This window comes from Arvicanthis niloticus, chromosome 5 (genome assembly GCF_011762505.2).
Source record: "Arvicanthis niloticus isolate mArvNil1 chromosome 5, mArvNil1.pat.X, whole genome shotgun sequence".
In the NCBI taxonomy this organism is placed as follows: domain Eukaryota; kingdom Metazoa; phylum Chordata; class Mammalia; order Rodentia; family Muridae; genus Arvicanthis; species Arvicanthis niloticus.
The window spans coordinates 8,371,381-8,392,569 of NC_047662.1; the positions used below are offsets into that span (position 1 = coordinate 8,371,381).

General features: G+C 47.9%; 1 protein-coding gene across 3 annotated transcripts in view; it reads left to right on the top strand.

Moving 5' to 3' along the window:
* Positions 1 to 3,792: 3,792 nt before the first annotated feature.
* The window catches only part of Mfn2 (mitofusin 2), a 29,812-nt gene continuing 12,415 nt past the window's right edge, over positions 3,793 to 21,189 (top strand). Inside the window, exons 1-8 of one of the 3 annotated variants that reach the window (XM_034501908.1) lie at positions 3,793 to 4,044; positions 5,213 to 5,352; positions 10,106 to 10,284; positions 14,806 to 14,941; positions 17,839 to 18,001; positions 19,108 to 19,232; positions 20,334 to 20,442; positions 20,544 to 20,651. In XM_034501908.1, coding sequence (XP_034357799.1) covers positions 10,110 to 10,284; positions 14,806 to 14,941; positions 17,839 to 18,001; positions 19,108 to 19,232; positions 20,334 to 20,442; positions 20,544 to 20,651 — 816 coding nt within the window. In that variant the 5' untranslated portion in view covers positions 3,793 to 4,044; positions 5,213 to 5,352; positions 10,106 to 10,109. Of the gene's footprint in view, positions 4,253 to 5,212; positions 5,353 to 10,105; positions 10,285 to 14,805; positions 14,942 to 17,838; positions 18,002 to 19,107; positions 19,233 to 20,333; positions 20,443 to 20,543; positions 20,652 to 21,189 lie in introns of all 3 variants that reach the window. The other 2 variants (XM_076933767.1, XM_034501909.1) reach the window with 2 other exon arrangements.

Below are 21,189 nucleotides of genomic sequence, written 5' to 3' on the forward strand. Positions count from 1 at the left end.
GTCCCATAGTCTAGTTTCTCATGGAGAAAGGGGAAGGTTACTGTGGGTTTCGAGCTGGTGTCTCTATGTAGCCCAGGGCGATCTGGAACTCATGTAACCTAGACTGGCCTTGAACTCAGGCAGTCCTCCTACCAGCAGCTCTCTAGTGCTCAATGTTACAGGCTTGCTTCCTAGTCTGTTTTCTGTTGCTATGCTGTTACAGAATACTACAGTCTGGGTAATTTTCAAAGACACGGGCCTCCAACCTTTTGACGTTGCCACCAGATGCCATCATCTTCAGATGTGTTGAGCTGATTGCATAGCTATCTTGGGACATGTGACACTCAGGCCACAGGTTGGATACACCTGGATTAGAAGTTTATGTCATTGGATATGGTGGCGCACACCTGTAATCCCAGCACTGGGAGGCAGAGGTGGGAGAGTGGAAAGTTTTGGGCTAGCCTGGGCTACATAGAGATCCTGTCTCGAAAAAACTAAGAATGGATTAAACCAAAGCATAGATGTTGGTGAGTTCTGTACTTCTGGAAGCTGTGTGGAGGTGGAAAACATCACATGGCCAGGCAGAGGCTGCACATCACCTCAGATTTCTCTTCTACTGAGGCCATCATGGAGGTCCACTCTCCTGATCTTGTCTAATCAAGATTACTCCCCAGAAGTCACTGTGTTTAATGGGACTTTCTACAAATGAACATGGATGATGTCTTAGGTTTCTGAGGGTTTGAAAAAAGAACCCTCACTAAAAGCAACTTGGAGAGGAAAGGGTTTATTTCAAGTTACAGTTTTTAAGTCACACTATTACTGAGGGAAATCAGGACAGGAACTAAGGCAGAAGCTATGATGGAACACTGCTTACTGGCTCGCTGTGTGTGGCTTGCTCATCCTGTTCTTTCTCTCTGTCTCTCTCTCTCTGTCTCTCTCTCTCTGTCTCTCTCTCTCTCTCTCTCTCTCTCTCTCTCTCTCTCTCTCTCTCTGTCTCTCTCATTTTTTTAAACTTACTTTATTTTTTTGGAGATAAGTTTTCTCTGTGTAACAGCCCTGGCTGTCTTGAAACTCACTCTGTAAACCAGGATATGGCCTAGAAATCACAAGAGATCCACCTGCCTCCGCCTCCCGAGTGCTTGGATTAAAGGCATGAGCAACCATGCTTGTTTTGTCGTCCTGCTTTCTTATACAACCTAGGGCCACCTGCCTGACCACAGTAATGCCTATATTGAGCTAGGTCCTTCCACATCAATCACCAATCGAGAAAACACTCCACAAGCTTGCCTACAGACCGATCTTACGGAGGTATTTTCTCATTTTCTCGACAGATTTCCTCTGTTCAGATGAGTCTAGCTTATGTCAAGTAGACAAAAAACAGACAAACAAACAACCCCCAAACTGACCAGCACAGATATCAAACACATTCAAACCACAGAAGTAGGTGAACAGGAGTTAGAACTCCACTTGGAAACGACCAGTCATTCAGGAATTGTGTATGTTGGAGCTGATAAGTTGGCTCATCCAGTGGTCTCCTGAACAAACCTGATGGCCTGAGTTTGATTCCCAGAACCTATCACGTAAAGGATAAAAGAACTAACTTCACACATGTGCCCCTACATACATCATTCATGAGCATGCGTGCACACACACAATAATAATAATAATAATAATAATAATAATAATAATAATAATAATAACAACAACAACAACAACAACAGCAAACAATGTATGCCTTTTAGAGGATTCTTGAGTTTTGTTCATTTGTGGCAAAGTTTTCTGTGTAATTCAGGCTGGCCTCTCACCTGTGATCCTCCTGCCTCAGCCCCTGAGTGTTAGGATGACCAACATGAACCATCACGTCCTGTCCAGGGTTGTTTCTAATAATGACCATTTTCTGGTATATGTAATTCATATACACCCTGGAAAAGTCAATCAAAACAGGAATAACTGACCTAAGAGAAGCCCCCTGCAGCTGAACCTCAGCACTCCCTCGACCCATTTGCCGTCAGCAGTACTGGAGGAACCTTGTCATTGAGGGGTTAAAGGAAGGGCCTCAGAGTTTGGAGTTTTGGTTTAGAGAAGCCCACGTGGAGGGTCAGATTAGAAGCCTGGGAATGGGCTCAGAACTTCCTTCTGCTGTTTAGGTTGGGATGAGAGCCTAGGCCAAGGCTTTCAGGGAGGCCGCAGCACAGGAAGAATGGACAGGAGAGATTTCTAGAACGCTCTTCCAAGCCTCTCGCTTGGGTAAGATTCTGCCAAAGGGAAAGGAAACCGAATTTGAAGTTTTGTACTCAAAGAATTCCCTGGGGAGGCTGGAGATGTTGGAGGAGGAGATACTCAGTGCACACGATACCCCAAGGCAAGGGCTGGGTGTGACGTTCTGGCTCCAAGTCAGCTCAGACAAGAGGCTGCCCTAAGGGCGGTGACTCACCTCTCTGGAGACTCGTAACTGGAGTGCTGATTTACCTCTAAGGCTGTTTGTGACGTGACTCTACCTTGGCTATTGGTGAGATGCCAATCGGTGAGATGACTACAATCTTAGCCCTTGGGAGGTAAAGTAAAAAGAGCGTCAGTTCAAGGCTAGTTTGGACTATATAGTGGGACGTCTGCCTCCAAACAAACAAAAGCAATGTAGTATGTGCCATGGATGCAGGCCACTTGGGTAATTTAAAACATTCAGCTAGCTATATTATATGCTTTTAAATATGTTGTTTATTGTTTTTATTTCATGTGTACAAATTCCTGCCTTCATGTATGAAAGTGTATCAGAGGTGTGCCTTATTCCCCTGGAGGACAGAGAGGACACTGGATCCCCGGAATTACAGATGTGAGCTAACATGTGGGTGTTGGATCCTCTGTAAAAGCCAACTTTCTAGGCCCCAGCCATATTTATTTATCATGTGTGGTTGAAGCACACATGCCATGGAGGATAGAGGACAACTTTTTATGAGTAGGTTTTTTCTTTCCACCATGTGGGTTCCTGGAGATGGAACTCAAGTTGGCAGGCTTGGTAGCAGCCATCTGTACCTACTGAGCCATTTTGTGACCCCCACTATTAGCTGTACTTTTAGAAGTAAGAAGAAATGGGAATTTAATTAAGATAATGTATTTCATTTAGTCCAGTTTATCCAAAGCTATAACAACACATCAATATAAAAATATTAATAAGGTAGTTTGCATTTCTTTTTATATTAAACATTGGGGCATCTCTCAGTTTGTAGCAGCTGCATTTCAGGAACTCAGTAGCTACAAGTGGCTGGTGGATGATACTACAGAGCTCAGGTGTGGAGCCGTCTCAGCTATATCCGAGTTTTGGAACAAAATGAGGGGCCAGTGAACGACATGTGAGGTTGGATAATTATGCCCTGAGTGTCCTGGGACTGCTGTGAAAATTAAAAACTGCACGTTAAATACCCAGCTCAATACTGTCACCTAGTAGGTGCCTGATGTGTTGTGGCTGCTGTTTAGTTGCCTCAAAAGCAACTGAAGGACAATTACTTCACCCTAACGGTCTGTTTGTTCCCTTTGATGACACTCAGATTATGAAATGCAAGTCTGGATTTCAAAGCTGACAGGTGTTACAGGGTCAAATGGAGCAACAAAAACAAAAAAGCACACGCAAACCTCTAATCCGCAACCTTGTCGTGTCGTGCCGGCTCCCCTCCGCTGTCTACCTTTTCCCCTCCCGGCTCCCCTCTCCCTTCTCCCCCCCAACCCCCTGCTTGACAGCTCGAGGCTCCGCCCTACCCCACCCTGCCGGGCGCTGATCCAAACTACAACTCCCATGAAGCGCTGGGAGCCCCACCCCACAGTTTACGTCATCTTCATAGGACACGGGTCGGTTACCAGACACGCGGAGGCTCCTTTTGGAGCGTGGAGTCCCTAGACACTGTCGTACAGGAGTGGTAGGGTTGAAGTGACAGCGTTGAGAGGCCATCGGCTCATCCAGACTGCAGCCGGGCGAGTGACGAGCGCAGCTCCCTCCCCTCCCGCTTCTCTCGGTGTGGCGCGGGCTAGTGACGTGTTGGGTGTGATGGCCGCCGCGAGGCCGGGAAGGTGAAGGTGAGAGGGCGAGCGCGCCGGGGTGGTGGAACCGGCAGGCCCCGGCCAGGAGAGTCCTGAGCCACCCGGCTTGGGACGCTGGGACGCTGGGGCCCTTGGGCCTCGGGCTCAGGCTCGGGTAACACGGGCGTTTCCCCTGCTCCGGCTTCTCTGCCTGGCCCTCCTCGGCTCTGAGGAGGGGGCGGGCCGCAGGACTCAGGGCTGGGAGGTGGGCTCTTCCTCGAAGTTCCCCATACCCTGGTCTTCTCAACCCTGTGGTCTCATTCATGACCTCTGCCTCATTCCTTCCCTGTCTTCATCCAGTACTTTTTTTTTTTTTTTTTTAACCAGCATTTTTTTTTTTCAGGATCCAGTTCACTGTACCCCCACTTAAGGTGGGGAGGTCTTTTTACTTTTATATGGCTTCTCATTGTATGGTTAAAGCCCCGAGGGTTGGAGCTATTATCCGTCCCTGGCCCTAACGCCTAACACAGTGAAAGGCCACAGTAAACACTGAAAAAGATAGCATTTTGGATGCAGAAAGGTTAAGCTGCCTCCATCTCTTGTGATACTTTCTGTCTTGTTGGGTTTTTGTTGTTGTTGGTTTTTTGTTGTTGTTGTTTACTTTCCCAATCATCTCCCCCTCTGTCAGAAAAGGACCCTTGATTGTCTCCCTCTTGTCTTATGTAGGAAGACACAAGTGAGCTTTGGAGTCGCTGCTAGAGTATTTTGGTGTCTAGCTTGAGTACTGAGTACTTGACTCTACGTCTTCCTAAATATTCTAGGGCCAAGTTTATGCCACAGACTTTAGAATGAAAGGAGATACTTTACAGCAGCAGGGATACTCTGGTTTTTGTCAGGTCTACTTCTTTTCCTTTCCACACCCCTTCTACTTCTAAGTTGGTAGTTTCCCAGTCCTGAAGGCCAGGTCTTGTCCTGATTGAGCTTCCTCCCCTCTCTGGCTGGGCCTTTTCAAGGACCTCATTGGTGCCTCGCTTTAGCACATGGCTAATGTGTCATTGTTATTGTCTTTCCCCTCCCCCTCCACACTTCCTCACCTGCTCCCATAGCACCTCAATGAGTAAGCTTCCCTTAGGGATGAGTTAGTTTGGCTTTAACACCTGATTAGACATATTTTGCGTTTTCTTTCCTGGTTGCCCGCTGACCTCTGCCTTTTCCTTTGCAAAAGTTTGGACAGGTGGAGTCAACACCATCAGTGGCCAACCTGGACCCGAATCAGCACAGAGGAGACCTCAAATTCTTTTCATCTTTTTGACTCCATCCATGTCCACGATGCCCAACCTGTGAAGGTCTCTTACCAGCTAGAAAGTAAGTGGAAGCTGTGGTTTGGCCACTGTGAATCTGGATTAAGAGCAAAAGGGTGTGTTCTGCTGGCTCTCGGGTGCCAAGTCTCTTGGAGTGGATCCTGGAGCATAGAGCTTGTGGCTTCCAACTTCTGTTGGAAGAAGCTACTGTATCTCCTTTCTACTTCCATGGGGATCTCACTAGTTGACAGTTCAAAACATGGCCAGGATCTGTCTCTTGGGTGTCTCTGAAGAATTAGTCTCTTCCTGTTTGTGCCTGTGCTGGCTCCTTTCTGTCTCTGCTCGGCAGAGGTTGGATCCTTCTCATGGCTCCAAGAGTCTGCTGTGCCCTTTACCCCCTTTACTCTTTCATTTCAACCTCTCAGCGCTCGTGTGTTCCAGTTGTACAGCAGCCGATCTCTGGACCCGGTTTGTTGTCTCTGCTAGGAGTTGCTGCACGTGCACTGGGTAAGGAGGCGATGTGGACTCAGGGAGCCACGCCTTGCAATGGGCTTTGCTGCTGCTGTGCAAGCACCTACTACTCCTCCACTAATCACCTGGGTCAACGCAGAGCTGCTGACGGGACGGCCTTCAAGGGCTGTACTGGTTCTGCTCAGAATTGCGTCTGTTTCTGATCTTAAGTTAATAATGCTATCACTGTGGTCCTGCAACGTCTGGGGGCGGGAGAAGACTGCCACATGAATGAGCTTTTCCCTAAAGAGCGAACCTTAGAATTTTATTTGTTTACTTTTTGTTTTTTTCCAGACAGGGTTTCTCTGTATTCCTGGCTGTCTTGGGCCACACTTTTTAGAACTCAAAGATTGGATTGCTTCTGCCTCTCAAGCACTGGAATTAAAGGCATGCACTACCACTGCTGGGCTGATGCTTAGAATTTTAAAGCCTGTTAGAAGTTTCTTCTTGCTCCCCATTCCCTTTCTTTTGAGACAGGCAGGGTCACATGAAATCCCAGCCGGCCTTGAACTCCCTGAGTAACTGAGGATGACCTTCAGCTCTTTTTTCTTGTTATTTTTTTTCCAGATTTATTTAGTGTGCATGTGTGTCACGTCTGTGTGTGTGCATGTGTGTCACAGTGTACATGTGGAGGTCAGACAACTTGTGGGGATTTGTTCTCTCTCATGTAGTTTCAGAGGATTGGATTTAGGTTGTTGTTGGGTATGGCAGCAAGAACCCAACCTTGAATTGGTGATTCTCCTGCCTCCATCTGCCAAGTGCTAGGAATACAGTTGTGCCCCATCAGGCTCAGCTAAGAAGTGTCTTCACTGAATGAACAGCTGGATGCAGATGAATTGCAGTGACACCATGTTTAAGTCTGTCTTTCTTCCCAGGTCTTTACACATTCATGTGCACAGAAGTGATTTGACTGTATAGTGTTTTACACACTGATGTCCACAGGAACTTTTTTCACATGGACTATTGGGTGCAACTAGAGTTCTGGGGATTACTCTTTGGGAAATGCTGCTGTTAAACCAGGAGCTTCAAAACAGGGAGCACTTTGAGTGTGTCAAAACAACAAAAACAACAACAACAAACTCCCCAAACCCTCAGAATGTGCCATTTAGTATAACTAAAAGATGTTGGAGCCGGCTGGCCCCTCTGGTCCAGCTGTACTTAAGGGACAGGTACTGTGTGCCAGCAGCCATGTGGTGGTAAAGTGAGACCTATCTATCGGGTCTTTCCAGAAGAGGAGCAGAAAGTCAGTCTGCTCCCACCATCCTGTGGGGTGGAGAACTAGCAGGCAAAGCCTAGTGAGGGCTTTTGGGGGACTTTTATGCATGTATTTTGCAAATTTGGTGCTTTTATGCACATGGATACATTCAGTTTGCTGTTCAGAAGGATTAAACTTCAGAATCTGAAACACTCGTTCATCTCTCTTGATTGGCTGAGCTCCAAATACTTAGCTGGAAATTGCTTTTCAGGAATAAGTGGATTTGGGTCTTTAAGGATGGAAGGTTTTAGGGGATTTTACTGAGCAGCTTGTACCGTCACAGCTGTGGCTGGGAAGGTGGAAATGAGGGTGCTATTCTCTCAAAAACTGGCCTTCTAGAAGCTCAGCACCTAGAGAGACATGGTATGATTTTTTTTTTTTTTTTTGGAACTCACTCTGTAGACCAGGCTGGCCTCAAACTCAGAAATCCACCTGCCTCTGCCTCCCAAGTGCTGGGATAAAAGGCGTGCGCCACCATCGCCCGGCCATGGTGTGATTTTAAAAAACAATTCAAACTTAAATCTTGTAAGGTTGTGTGACTGTCCTCTGTCGGTAGGTGACTTTTGAGTTATGTCTAGGAGGAAAGTAAGAGTATGCAAAGTGGATAGAAAAGGAGCGGGCTTCTAGGCAGAAAGCAGGGTCAAATGCAGACACTGCTGGGAATTAGCCGAGCCAGAGAAACTGGGGCTCGGAGCTGCTGAGGTAGGTGTGTGTCTGCAGGTCTAGGACTCAGAGCTTCCCACCAACTGAACACCCAGCAGGCCTGTAACCTCCGGCCACTTGGCTTTTACTAGTGTGCACACCCTTGAATCTTGTATTAACTGAACACTACTACCTCTTGGTTTGCATCCTTGGGTTTGCACAATGGCCAGTACCTTAGAAGCACCCTTTTTTATATGCCCAGCTGCTGTCAATGAACGTTTTCCTTCAAACCAAGTCACTTGTGGGCTGGGCACTACTGACCTCCTCCAGCTGACCTGTTTACTGTTTCCATGGTAGCAGGTGTGCGGTGTGCAGGATGTTAGTAGGGTTGCTAACCAACATTGCTTCTCAGCTTGGTTGCTAGGTGGTCCTGAGGAGAGACCTGGCTGTAGTTTATCCCAGCGTGGGGCTGTGAGTGCGTGGAGCCCTGACTGCTGAGCCTGTTGCTCACATTCATTTCTAGTCACCATCACGGTACAACTTACACCACATCTTACTTGTTAAATGTAAACAAACCAGGACTCCAAAGTGAAATGACTGCCTCGGATTTCTGCCGGAAGAACACAGGGACTCCCACTCTGTGCTGTTGATTTCAGTCACTGCATCCTACAGGCTGTTCTTCCGTCCCTCTTCTCCTCTGCCTGCCCCACCCTTTGACCTCAGGGCACTCTTCCTTTGCTGTGTGTGGAGCTATTTTATTTTCAGTGCCCACTCTCAGAGCTCTATTGTCTTTCCTAGTTGAGAAAATGCGGTTCAGAAGCTGAGTGTGGTGGCCAAGCTGATTGTAGTAGCACTTGGGAGATAGAGCAGGAAGATCAGAAGTTCAAGGCCTCCATTAAACCCTGTCTTATTACTAACTCCCCACCCCTTCTACCCATCTTCCCTCCTTCCTCCCTCCCTCCTCTCTCCCTCCCTCCCTTCCTTCCTCTCTCCCTCTTCCCTCCCTCCCTCCCTCCCTCCCTCCCTCCCTCCCTCCCTCCCTCTGTCTCTCTGAAGAAGGAAGGGAGGTGGAAACTGCACTGTGCTCTTTTCCTTCCCCTGGCTCCTGCAGAGTCTGTAACATCACAAGAGAACCGGTTTGTTGATTTGAGCAACACAGGTTCATCTCCATGTCTGGACCTGCCTTTCTGCCTACCTTGAAGATGGCCTTTCTCAAAGGCCCAGTTTTAGCACTCACACTTGTGCTTTTTCTCAGGAAAGCTTTCACTTGGGACGGGCCTTGTGCTGCACCTTTCATCGCCATTGTTGGGTTATCTTGTGTGCTTACTCGTGAATAATGGGGAGAGGCTTAATGGTGCCATGGTTAGGGTGGCTCTGCATAGAATGACAGGACAGGACCCACACAGCTGTGCTGTTCCCCTCATCCTGGGAGGGCTTTTTTTCTTTTCATGTCCCAGGCTCTGCAGCTCTACTGGGGGAGTAGTCTCTCTATGGTTGGAAATCTGAGTAGGCTCCACTTGGGGGTGAGCCACACCTGAGAGACACTGTGGCATATGTTTTGACTTTTGACCAAAGATTGAGAAAAAGGATACAAGATAGACTAGCAGGAAGTAAAATGTCCGATGTCATCACAAAAGAATATATCCTTTCGTTTCCAAGTAGACTTCTGCTGTAACTATCACAGGAGAAACTGATAGTCTTTAGCTTCGGTCCTTTGTTTGTTCTTTTGATACCGGATATCATGTAGCTTACACTGGCCTTAAACTCACTGTGTAGTCTCAGCTGGACTTGAACTCCTGATCTACTGTCTTCAGCCATAGTGCTGGGATCTCAGGCATGCGTTTCCATGCTTGCCTCAGTACATGTCTTTCTCTTTTCTGTGTCTCTACTCCTTAAGCAAATAGACTCAGTAAGGCCATTAGGAATGAGGACTGCAGTGTTCCTGGACTGCAGTGGTCATAGAAGGGTGTGGGCAACTCTGACCTTGAATGGACTTTGTTGTCACTGTCTGGTGCTCTCCTCAGTTGATGGGGTCAGGAGATAGGTCTACCAGTCTTTTCTATCACTTCTCCACCTGAAAAACTCTGTATGATTTTGAGATCCAAGATTTCTCCCTTCCCTCTGAGGTACTGGACAGCGTTGAACAGGCAGGGCAGGGATTGCCAGCACTAAGTCTGATCTCAGTGCTCTACAACCAGACATTTGTGAATCCACACAGTGTGACGTGGAGATGGGCCCAAATGTGCTGATAACTCCCTTCCTGTTTAAGATATTGGGACCTCGTCTCTCTTGAGTGAGTTGGGAGCGCCCTAAATTCTTGGTGGTCCCAGTTCTCGTCCCCCGTCTGTGCCCAACAGCATGGCCAAACAAGTAGTGTGCCTGTGCTCATACAGTCTCGGTTCCCTTGCAGCGAGATGTCCCTGCTCTTTTCTCGATGCAACTCCATTGTCACCGTCAAGAAGGATAAGCGACACATGGCTGAGGTGAATGCTTCTCCTCTCAAGCACTTTGTCACTGCCAAGAAGAAGATCAATGGCATCTTTGAGCAGCTGGGGGCCTACATCCAAGAGAGTGCCAGCTTCCTTGAAGGTGAGCTGGGCCCCCGCCCAGGCAGGCCCTGTGAGAAATTTGAGTAGACGGATTGGGGGTCCCAGATATCTCTGCTCTAAGGAAAAGCGAGCCCAAATGTGTCATTGCCTTCAACTGTGCTCTGCCTGGATCCCTGTGGATTCTGAGTACCAGGAAGTTTACGCTCAAATGGTGCGAACTATTAAGTAAGGAATTCCCTGTGTTTTATTTGAAGAATTTTTTTTTGTTTGTTTGGTTTTTTTTTTTTTTTGTTTTTTGAGACAGAATTTCTCTGTGTAGCCTTGACTGTTCTGGAACTTGTAGACCAGGCTGGCCTTGAACTCACAAGAGATCCACCTACTTCTAGGCCTGCCAAGTGCTGGGCCTTGGCATGCACCACCACACTTAGTCTGGGACAAGTTTCTGTGTAACCCTGGCTGAATTCAGTCTATATACAAGGCTGGTCTCAGAAATCCACCTGCCCCTGCCTCCTGAGTGCTGGAACTAAAGGTGTGTGCCACGAAGGGTAAGTGAATCTAATCTCTGTAAAATTTTAGGCAGGCAGGCAGGCAGGGAGGGATGTGTGGTGTGGTGATTGTCTCAGTGGTTAAATCGCTGACATAAAGCCTATGTCCCCTCTCCAGCACATGTGTGGTGTGATGATGAATGCCTATAATCCCAGCACTTGGGAGATTGGAGTGGGTGGAGCAAGAGTTGAAGGTCTTGGTTGCTAGTGAGTTTGAGGTCAGCTCGGGCTTTGTGAAAACTTGTCTCCAAAAATCAATCTAAAACAAAACCTTAAAGTCAGGTAGACTAAGGTTTGAGAGTGACCTGACACCTGAGTGTCAGGGTGACTGAGCTAGCTTTGCCCTTGTGTCTCTAATGCCACAACCCATGATTTGTATTTAGCCCAGTTCTGGCTGCCATAGCATCAGGCACTGTTGGATGTTGATTATTCTGGGCAGGGTGCCCTGGTTGGTATTTTTAGATTGGCATTAGAAGTGCCAGTAGCAAACTCAGTGCTGCCTTTTCTTCAGCTACAAATTTGAGCACAGCCTCTGTCAGTGAGGACTTCTTCCTAGAGCCCCTCTCTTTCTGAGAACAGCTCCAGCTCCTAGCTATCTCAGGCTTCCTCTAGAAGGCTGCCCTGGTGACATATAGGTTTGGAGCTTGTCTGTGGAGACTCATGTGCTTTCTCTGTCCTTGATTTTCTTGTGTGTGGAAGAGGGGTTCATGTGAAATGTCCTGTCCAGCAGGGCATTAAACAGGGTTCCAGGGAGGTCACCTGAAGGGGGGGGGGGACATGCAAAGGCGCAAAGAACCACGGCTTGTCGGTAAGCTGATCAAACCGTACTTTTTACTTTTTCACACAGGGGTTATATACACAAAAAGGCAGGGTGTGGGGAAGGGAATGATGCAGGAGCGTAGGTGTTCAGGGGGAGTACAGATATCTTCCAGAACAGAGTGTCAGCTGGGTGAAGGTTCAGGGGACAGGTCACTATGACTCTGCCTATGATTCACTTGTCCTTATCTAAGTTGGTACTATCCACCAAGGCTGCCCAAGGTCTGTGACTATCCACAAGACTTATGACTACTTGTTCCTATCCCGGCTGGTAAATTTCCACCACAGCTGCCTGTTTACAGTATCTTATAGTCATCTGTTCCAGTGGTTTCCACAGAGACCCGAGACTTTATGCTAGCAGGCTTAGACCTATGGCTGATTTTATGACTTCAGTGTATAAGCAGAGCTGCCCTGACAGTGAAACTAAGACTTTTCAGGCATTTCTATAGACCTTGATAGACCCAGCAGTGGTGCCACAGGGATTGACCCCTAGCTCAGGTGGAACATCTCTCCAGCCTGCTCCTTGTCTCCAGGAGAAAATAATGGCTCCTCTGTAGTCACGTTTGAACCTGAATCTTACAGTAGATTGAGGTTGAACTGATTGCAGATCACAGCCTGTTTATTGAACAGCAGCTCTGTTCTGCCCTTACTGAGCCAGGGCTAGGGATGCACAAACTGACCAGGCTGCTGCCTTCCCAGAGCCTGGCCTTCCTGTGCCCTGAGGCATTCACTCACATGACATTGTGGACAGGCAGGTGTTTCAGGAAGGTATCCTGTCGTGTTCTTTGATGTGTCTCTTTGTGAAAATATGAGGCTCTTGTTTATTGACCACATGGAAGGAAAGAGGCTGAGTGTTTTGAGCTGTTTTGGGGGATTGTTCAGGTCTTGGGAAGGATGTTTCCCTTTCACCCAGGCTATTAATGAGAGCCAGTCAGCCCTTAGGCACTTGTTCAGTGCCTGAGAGCCAGCTTCCTTCTATGGGGCATTGCAAAGGTCATGCCCATGTGCCCGTATAAGGGAGGAGTGTTGATGCATCTGGGCTGGGGTAATGGGTGGGGCTGGGGCGCATGTTAGCTGGGTACTTCCTTTTATGGTACTGACTAGAGGGAAAATTTTCTAGGTAGTCTATGACATGCCATTTGTCGTACTCCAGATGCTTTGGGGGAGTGTTCTTGGGACTGGGACTTGCCAGTCTGGTAATTTGCAAGAGTTTGCTGCAGGTCCAAGCAGACATCTGCTTGCCAGATAGTTGAAGCACTTGGCTGGTAGAAGGATGAGGCAGGATCTTGCTCAGTCCCATCTTGTATAGTGGTTTCTTTTTTACCCACCTGCCTGTCATGGGCACTGGGGAAAGGCAACAGAGTCATCTAGGCATCCATTCACTCGGCCAGTAATGTTGCACCTGCTGCTGGTCCAGCAATCACTCAGTGGATAAAGCGGACAGTGAGCTAGCTAGTTTTTTGTTTTTTGTTTTTTTGTTTTTTTGAGACAGGTTTTCTCTGTATAGCCTTGGCTGTCCTGGAACTCACTCTGTAGACCAGGCTGGCCTCGCTCGAACTCAGAAATCCGCCTGCCTCTGCCTCCCAAGTGCTGGGATTAAAGGCGTGCGCCGCCGCCGCCACCACCACCCGGCGTGAGCTGGCTAGTTACATCAGAGAGAAGTACAGCTTGCTGTGAGTGCTCATGTCGAAGTGTAGCCAGGGAAGGCTTCCTGGGCCTGTGCTATCTGAGCTAGACCTGAGGCAAGTGGAAATGAGCCACACCATTCCACAACAGTGTGTCTGCTCCTCAGAACAAAGGTGAATTGGGGTGGGTAGCAGCAAGTAGAGCCTAGAGGGACAGGAGGCTTATGATTTGGGAAGAAGGTGTGGGGGAGTTAACAGTGGGGGCTGACAAGAGACTGTGTCATAGAGGGCCAACCAGGCCTGAGCCAGGTCAGGAAGGACCTCTCAATGTGACATGGAGTGGGGAAGGCCTATACATTAGAGCCATACTGCATGACACAAAATGTGTGTTGTGTACATAAGAAAGATCAAAGGAGACCATGGTTGAGAACTGACTAGAGGGCTGGCAAGATGGCTCAGTGGGTAAAGACACTTGCCTCCTCCATGCTTGACAACCCAGATTCAGTCCCTGGGACCTACATGGTCGAAGAAGAGAACTGATTCTGTAAGTTGTCTTGTAAGCTCCACATGCACATGGTGACACATGCATGCCACACGCTAAATAAATAATTAAACACATCTGAAGTGACCAAGCAGTGCCTGGCATGTGGGTGCTTTGTAAACATTTACCAAGAACTATTACTGATGGGGTGGGAGAGGCTCAGGAGTTAGGAACATTGGCTGCTTTGTATTCTAGTTTGGTTCCCAGAACCCAGATGGTGGTTCACAACCATCCGGAACTCTGGTTCCAGGGAATCTGATGCCTTTGTCTAACCTCATAGGGCACCAGGCACAGATGTGCTGCACATATACATGTGAAGACAGAACACTGACAAACAGAAAAATAAATAAACTCTAAAAGGAGAGAAAAACTGGGCTGTGGAGACATTTTGGCAAAGGCACTTACTGAGCAAATCTTATGATCTGAATTAGATTCATGGAGCCCAGGTAAAGGCCGGAGGAGAGAGCTGAGTCCAGACGTTGCCCTCTGACCTCACATGTACTGAGGCACATAAACCCCTCCATTGTGCACACATACAGTGAATTTTTTTTTTTTTTTTAAAAGAAAACGTATTGTGGGCTGGAGAGACGGCTCAGTGGTTAAGAGCTGTGACTGTTCTTCACCAGAGTCCATGAGTTCAATTCCCAGCTCATAACTGTCTGTATTTGGATTTGATGCTTTCTTCCAGTGTGTCATAAATAAATCTTTAAAAAAAAAAAAAAAAAAAAAAAAAAGTACTAAAGAGTCAGTGTTCGGGCACTCACGCAGCACCTTGCATTTGAACCTTTTTTTTTTTTTATTAAACACCTTAGGAAGTTGCTGCTTTTATGAGAGAAGATGCAACATGGGGGAACCCTGTCAGTCTTGCTTTCCAGTCTGTTCATAGCCACCACACAGTGGGACCACAGTATGGAGTCTGGGTGTTCCACCTTATGGCAGAGCAGAGAATCAACAGAAGTGGTCTTGTGTTGGAGATCAAGTGAGACTGTCACTCTGACACTCCTCTGGCCACACACTAACACTGTTCTCTCTAGACACCCACAGGAATACAGAACTGGACCCAGTTACCACGGAAGAGCAGGTCCTGGATGTCAAAGGGTACCTGTCCAAGGTCAGGGGCATCAGCGAGGTGCTGGCCAGGCGGCACATGAAGGTGGCGTTTTTTGGCCGGTGAGTACTTTGAGGCCCTCTCTGCTTCACTTTTCCTGGTGTGGGGGTGGTGATAGAGACAGGTGAGGAGGGGTCCCCTCTCTGCCGGGAGTGGCGGTATACTTGAGTTCATCTGCTTCTTTTGACTGATTTTTTTTTTTCTTTTTAAAAAGAGAGCACTGCTTTATTTTTTATTTTTTGGTATTTTTGGAGACAGGGTTTTTCTGTAACCCTGGCTGTCCTGGAACTCACCTTGTAGACCAGGCTGGCCTCAAACTCATAGAAGTCTGACTGTCTTTGCTTTCCAGAGTGCTTGGATCAAAGGTGTGTGCCACTACCACCTTGCTAGAGCTCTTTGTTTTGTTTTGTTTTTTTAATTTATTTTTTAAATTGCATTTTTCTTTATTTGTTGGAGATGTGTGAAGGTCAAGGCAGCTTATGAGAGCCAGTTCTCTCCTGTCTTATGAGTCTGGGGATCAAACTCAAGTTGTCTGGATTAACAGCAACTGTTTTTACCCACTGAACCATCTCACCAGCTCTTTTTATTTTTAGTTGTAATAATTTAACATAAAAATCTTAATGGAAGTCGCTAGAGATGGAGCCCAGGGCCTCACACTGGCTGAGCTGTGTGTCTGTCACTGAGCTGTGCCCAGCTACTGGCTGAGCCATTAGAAGCTGTGTCCCTGGTGAGATGCTGACGGTGTCTGCCTGCTGTGCAGCTGCTCCCAGAGCTTTTCATCCTGTGAAACCGAAATGGTTCCTATGAACAGTGACTTTCTGATCCCCACTCACCTCAGCCCTTGGTAGCCTTTATCCTGGCCTCAAACCAGCTGCTCTAGTCATCTCTCCTCAGCCTCCTGAGTATTGGGATTTGAATATTATTTTTTCAAAAGACTTATTTATTTATTTTATGCATATGAGTACATCACCAGTGCTCTCTTCAGACACACTAGAAGAGGGCACCAGACCCCGTTACAGGTGGTCGTGAGCCACCATGTGGTTGCTGGGAATTGAACTCAGGACCTCTGGAAGAGCAGACGGTGCTCTTAACTGCTGAGCCATCTCTCCAGCCCCTGGAATTTGATTATTCTTAATCCTAACCAGGAAGCCTAAAATTGATGAAGAATTTACTGCTCTAGATATCACATACATGGAATCATACAGTATTTTCTGAAGGTTGGTTGATTGAGACTCTTGTCTATGTAGCCTGGCTATGTAAACTAAGTTGGTCTCAAACTCACAGAAATCCTCCTACCTCTGTCTCCTGAGAGCTAGGATTAACCACGTCTAGCAGTATTTCTCATTCAATTACGAACTTGTCTCAGCACAGTGTCCTCACTGTAGGTAGTCATGTTGTAGCACACGTCAGGACTTGCTCTGTGTATGCATGTGTGTGGCGTGAGTATGCTTATAACAGTAAAATTAACAGTTACGAAGTAGCAACAAAAATACTGAATGCAACCTTAGGAAAGGTGAGAGTAATGTGCTGAGCCATCTATCTCTCCAGCCTTTAAATATATTCTGTATGTTTGTAAATCTTAAGCCATTCTGTGGGTTACCTTTTCACTTTGTCAGTTATATCCTTTGGTGTTCAATCCTTTATTTGATGTAGTCTTGGACTCTTTCCCAATCTGTGGGGTATCATATCTAAACAGTAACTGCTGAAGCTTCCCCTTTGTTTTAAGATTTTAAATGTAATAGGAGAATCAGGCACTAAAAACAACACCCAAGGCTGAGGTGTGTTTCAGTTTGCTAAGCTATTGCCTGGTATGCGGGAAGCCCTGGGGCCCAGCATGATGGCATACACACCTACAATCCCAGCACTCTGGAGGTGGCAGTGGGGAGATTGGGAGCTTAAGGTCATCCTCCATAGGGAGTCTGAACCCAGCCTGTGTCAAAAACAAATTAAAATTCTACACAGGCTAAAGGTCTCTAGATAAGGCAGATGCTTGGCAGTGGTACTGTAGAGTGGACACTGAGTCCCAAGTCCTATTCCCGATGACTCGTGATCCCAAGAATGTCTCTGGCCTGTTGTTTCTTCATCCTCTCCTGGAAGGTGTGGCCTGGCCCTCAGCTGGGTGCCAGTGCCTGCTGGTGTCACTGGGCACATGGAAACCGGCGGCTCTGAAGCAGTGTGCTGCTGAGGCTTGCCATGCACAGTATGACTGAGTATTGAGCACTGAAGCTTGGAGTGGACAAGTCTGCAAGTAGAGCTGTTTGCAAGAAGCAGAACACAGAAAGGAGTGTGCTAGATAGAACACTAAAGGAAGCTTCCCTTTTGCCTGTTGCTGGTGGGTCTGAGAAGTGCGTCTTCATGTGTGAGGAGGAGCATAATAGGAAAATAGCCACTGAGCCGGGCGGTGGTGGCGCACACCTTTAATCCCAGCACTTGGGAGGCAGAGGCAGGCAGATTTCTGAGTTCGAGGCCAGCCTGGTCTACAGAGTTCCAGGACAGCCAGGGCTACACAGAGAAACCCTGTCTCAAAAAACCAAAAAAAAAAAAAAAAAAAAAAAAAAAAAAAGGAAAATAGCCACAGGGCAGGCTCAGTGGGGAAGCAAGGACATGGGATCATTCGGACAGAAAGACAACCCTGCTCAGGGACCGTGGTTTAGAGGGGAGCATTGCTCACTTTGGACGTAGGCAGGCTCATCAATACTTAATGAGTGCTGCTGGCCTGTGAGACAGGTCACATGTTCATCCCAGCCCCTTGCTGCACCAGCTGCCTGCAAACTGGGCTGAAGTGATGAGAACAGGTTCAGGCTGAGGGGTGTTTTCCTGACCATTTTAATAAACACACTGTCGTCCTTTCAGTGCCACCTGGGCACCATTGACATGGCAGAGAACAAGAGCCGGAGGCTGGCACTATGGTGTGACAGCCCAGACTTCATTGCTTATGGCCTCTGCTGTTTCATCCTAGGACAAGCAATGGGAAGAGCACCGTGATCAATGCCATGCTCTGGGACAAAGTTCTGCCATCTGGGATTGGCCATACCACCAATTGCTTCCTTCGGGTTGGGGGCACAGATGGCCATGAGGCCTTCCTCCTCACAGAGGGCTCAGAAGAGAAGAAGAGTGTCAAGGTGGGTGCTGGCCAGCCAGCCCTCTACCTTGGGTAACAGTGAGTGCAGTCATGACATGTATCAGCTAGCATGTCAGTGTCACAAGATTCACCCAACCTCCATGCTTAGGAACTTTGTGGGGGATTTTGAGAATATCTGGGAGGGTCAGAGTGGGGCACCAAGAACCAGGGCAAAGCTTGAGGGTGAGAGGCAGAGTGAGCTGGCTGACCTGTGCGCTGAGCAGGGAGGGGAACACACATGTGCTGAGCAGGGAGGGGAGCACACGTGTTCTTGGGCTTGCCAGAGGCTTCCCCAGTGCTCTGGGAGTCTCATGCAGCAGCCAGCGGCTGGTGCACTCTCATTTCCTAAGAGGCATCTGGGGTCTGCTTGGAGCCAGGTATGCATTATGATAATTCATAGGGAACTAATCATTGCAGAATAAACGGAGTTCCAGGGTGATGTTTGAGAAAGGAGTGCAGGCCTGGTCTTCAGAGTGAGTTCCAGGACAGCCAGGGCTACACAGAGAAACCCTGCCTCGAAAAACCAAAAAAGAGAGAGAGAGAGAGAGAGAGAGAGAGAGAGAGAGAGAGAGAGAGAGAGAGAGAGAGGAGTGCAGAAAGCTGTTCTTACTAACACCTTCAGTGAGAGAAGGGTGCGGGAGACATGGCTTCTCTTCCTGAGTTCAGTCTCCAGCATTGTCAGCTGTCTCACAGCCTCCTGTAACTCCAGCTTCAGGAGATCAATACCCTTTTCTGTCCTCTGTGGACAGCTATACACACACATGCACATAGAAAAAAATAAGGAAATCTTTAGAAAAATATTATCTGTATAAGTGTCTGCCTTATTTGCATGTCTGTACTACATAGATGCCTGGCGTGCAGAGTCCATCTAGGAGGGTATTAGATCCCCTGGAACTGGATTTACAGTTGTGAGCTGCCATGTGGGTGCTGGGAAATTAACCTAGGTTCTCTGGAAGAGCAGTCAGTACTCTTCACCACTGAACCATTTCTCCAGCCCTTGAATTTTTTTTTTTTTTTTAAGGAAAAGAGGTAGCCTGTTGGTCAGTCATCCCAGGCTTATGACACGTCTTCCTTAGCCTGATATTTCTTTCTTTCCTCCACCATCAGACTGTGAACCAGCTGGCCCATGCCCTCCATCAGGACGAGCAGCTGCATGCAGGCAGCCTGGTGAGTGTGATGTGGCCCAACTCCAAGTGTCCACTTCTAAAGGATGACCTCGTGCTGATGGACAGGTAAGAGGGGAGATGGGTTCCTAGAAGCCTAGTCAGAGGGTACCAAGTCTCCATTTCTGAATGATTCAGGTTCAGGGTTCCTGTGTCATCTCTTTGCTTTGTTTAAGTACTGGTGCCTTTCAGATAGCTCAACCAAATTATTGTGCCTCTTGGATTTCTTCCAGGGGCTGGTTAGTTATCATGCCCATTGGCATCAGTGTCTTGCAGATGTCCTAGGAGTGGGCTGTTTGAGAGAGATAGAGGCACTGAGAAGTAGGGGGTGGTGTCCTACATGCCAGCCAGTATGTTTGGGTTCTGCCAGGCCAGGCACCCACTTGTATAAAACAAGGCCTTGGGAGACTTCGTGCAAGCAGATTTAGGTTCCCTGCTCCCTTACTTCCTTTCTTTGTGGAGCACCAAAATACAGTACTGTAAAGACTGTAGCCTGAGACAGTTTAGAACCTGTTTAATCATTCTGTTTGCCTTTGTCTGAAATGCCTTTGGCAGACTGAGCCTTAGCAGTCCTAGGGACATTGGCTCTGGGAATGCCGATGGCTCCAGAATTTTTGTGTGTGTGTTAGGTAGCATGTGAGCATTTTGTTCCTCTTGAAGGAGTGCTTTACCCCTGCCTGTTGACATGGTACACCTACACCAAAAGAATCTGGCACTGTGGCGTTGTACAGTACCGGGACTCAGATACAAGCCTGAGAGGTGGGCGTGGCAGTAGATGCCTGTAATTACATCTCTAGAGAGGTGAATGACTACAGGTTATTATGTTTTCATAAAAGCGATAGGTGCTGCCTGTTGGTCTACACCTTTAATCCAGCATTTGGATTAGAGGCAGAGGCAGGTGGCTGTCTGAGTTCAAAGTCACCCTGGTCTACAGCATGAGTTCCAGGACAGCCAGGGCTGCATAGAAAAACCCTGTCTTGAAAAACCAAGGGAAAAAAGTGATAGGCACTAAAAACCAACTCAGCGTCCGTCAGTGGTCTGGAAGGACAGGGATGGGTGTAGAGATCTCTGTCCCCTCCCACGCCTGCCCACTTTGCAAGTCCCAGTGCTATTCCTGCTGGGGTCTGTGCCCTGTGCCTCACCACACTGATTGACACCTGTCACCACCAGCCCTGGGATCGATGTCACCACGGAGCTGGACAGCTGGATTGATAAGTTCTGCCTGGATGCTGATGTGTTTGTGCTGGTGGCCAACTCAGAGTCCACGCTGATGCAGACGGTAACTCTTCCTTCACTTTGTCCCTGGGCCTGCTGGACAGGTGGCTAGTGGGGCCTGAGCTGGCAGGCCCCCTCCTCCATCAAGGTCCTGCCCTTGTTTAGGAGAAGCAGTTCTTCCACAAAGTGAGCGAGCGTCTCTCCCGGCCCAACATCTTCATCCTGAACAACCGCTGGGATGCATCTGCCTCGGAGCCTGAGTACATGGAAGAGGTGGGTGTTTCGCTGCCAGTTTGGAGACCGACATGAACCATGGAGACTAACCACTCAGATCTGCTTTATGTCCCAGCAGCCTCAGATCTAGTGTCTTTCCTCAGTTAACGTCAGTGCCAAAGATTGCCCATGAACTCACTGGTGACTTTAATCTTTTCCTTCTCCTTCCCCTTTGTCCCCTTCCTTCCTCCCTCCCTCCCTCCCTCCCTCCCTCCCTCCCTCCCTCCCTCCCTCCCTCCCTCCCTTCCTTCCCTCTTCCCTCTTCCTTCCCCCTTCCCTCCCCTTCCCCTTTCCTAACTCCCTTCTTCCCCCTTCCTATTTTCCCTCTTTCCCCCTTCCTTTTCCTAGAAGAGCATTTCTGCCATGCTTATTTTTGTCTTTTTTTTTTTTTTTTTTTTTTTTTTTTTGTGGCTTGGGCCAGTAACTGGTTTACAAAAGCTCAATATATACAGCAGCAGGCTTTAGAAAGACATTTGGAAAGAAGCTTAAAGAGAATGAAGGTTAGGAGGTTCTTAGTACAACTCCCAGCTCTAGTTTT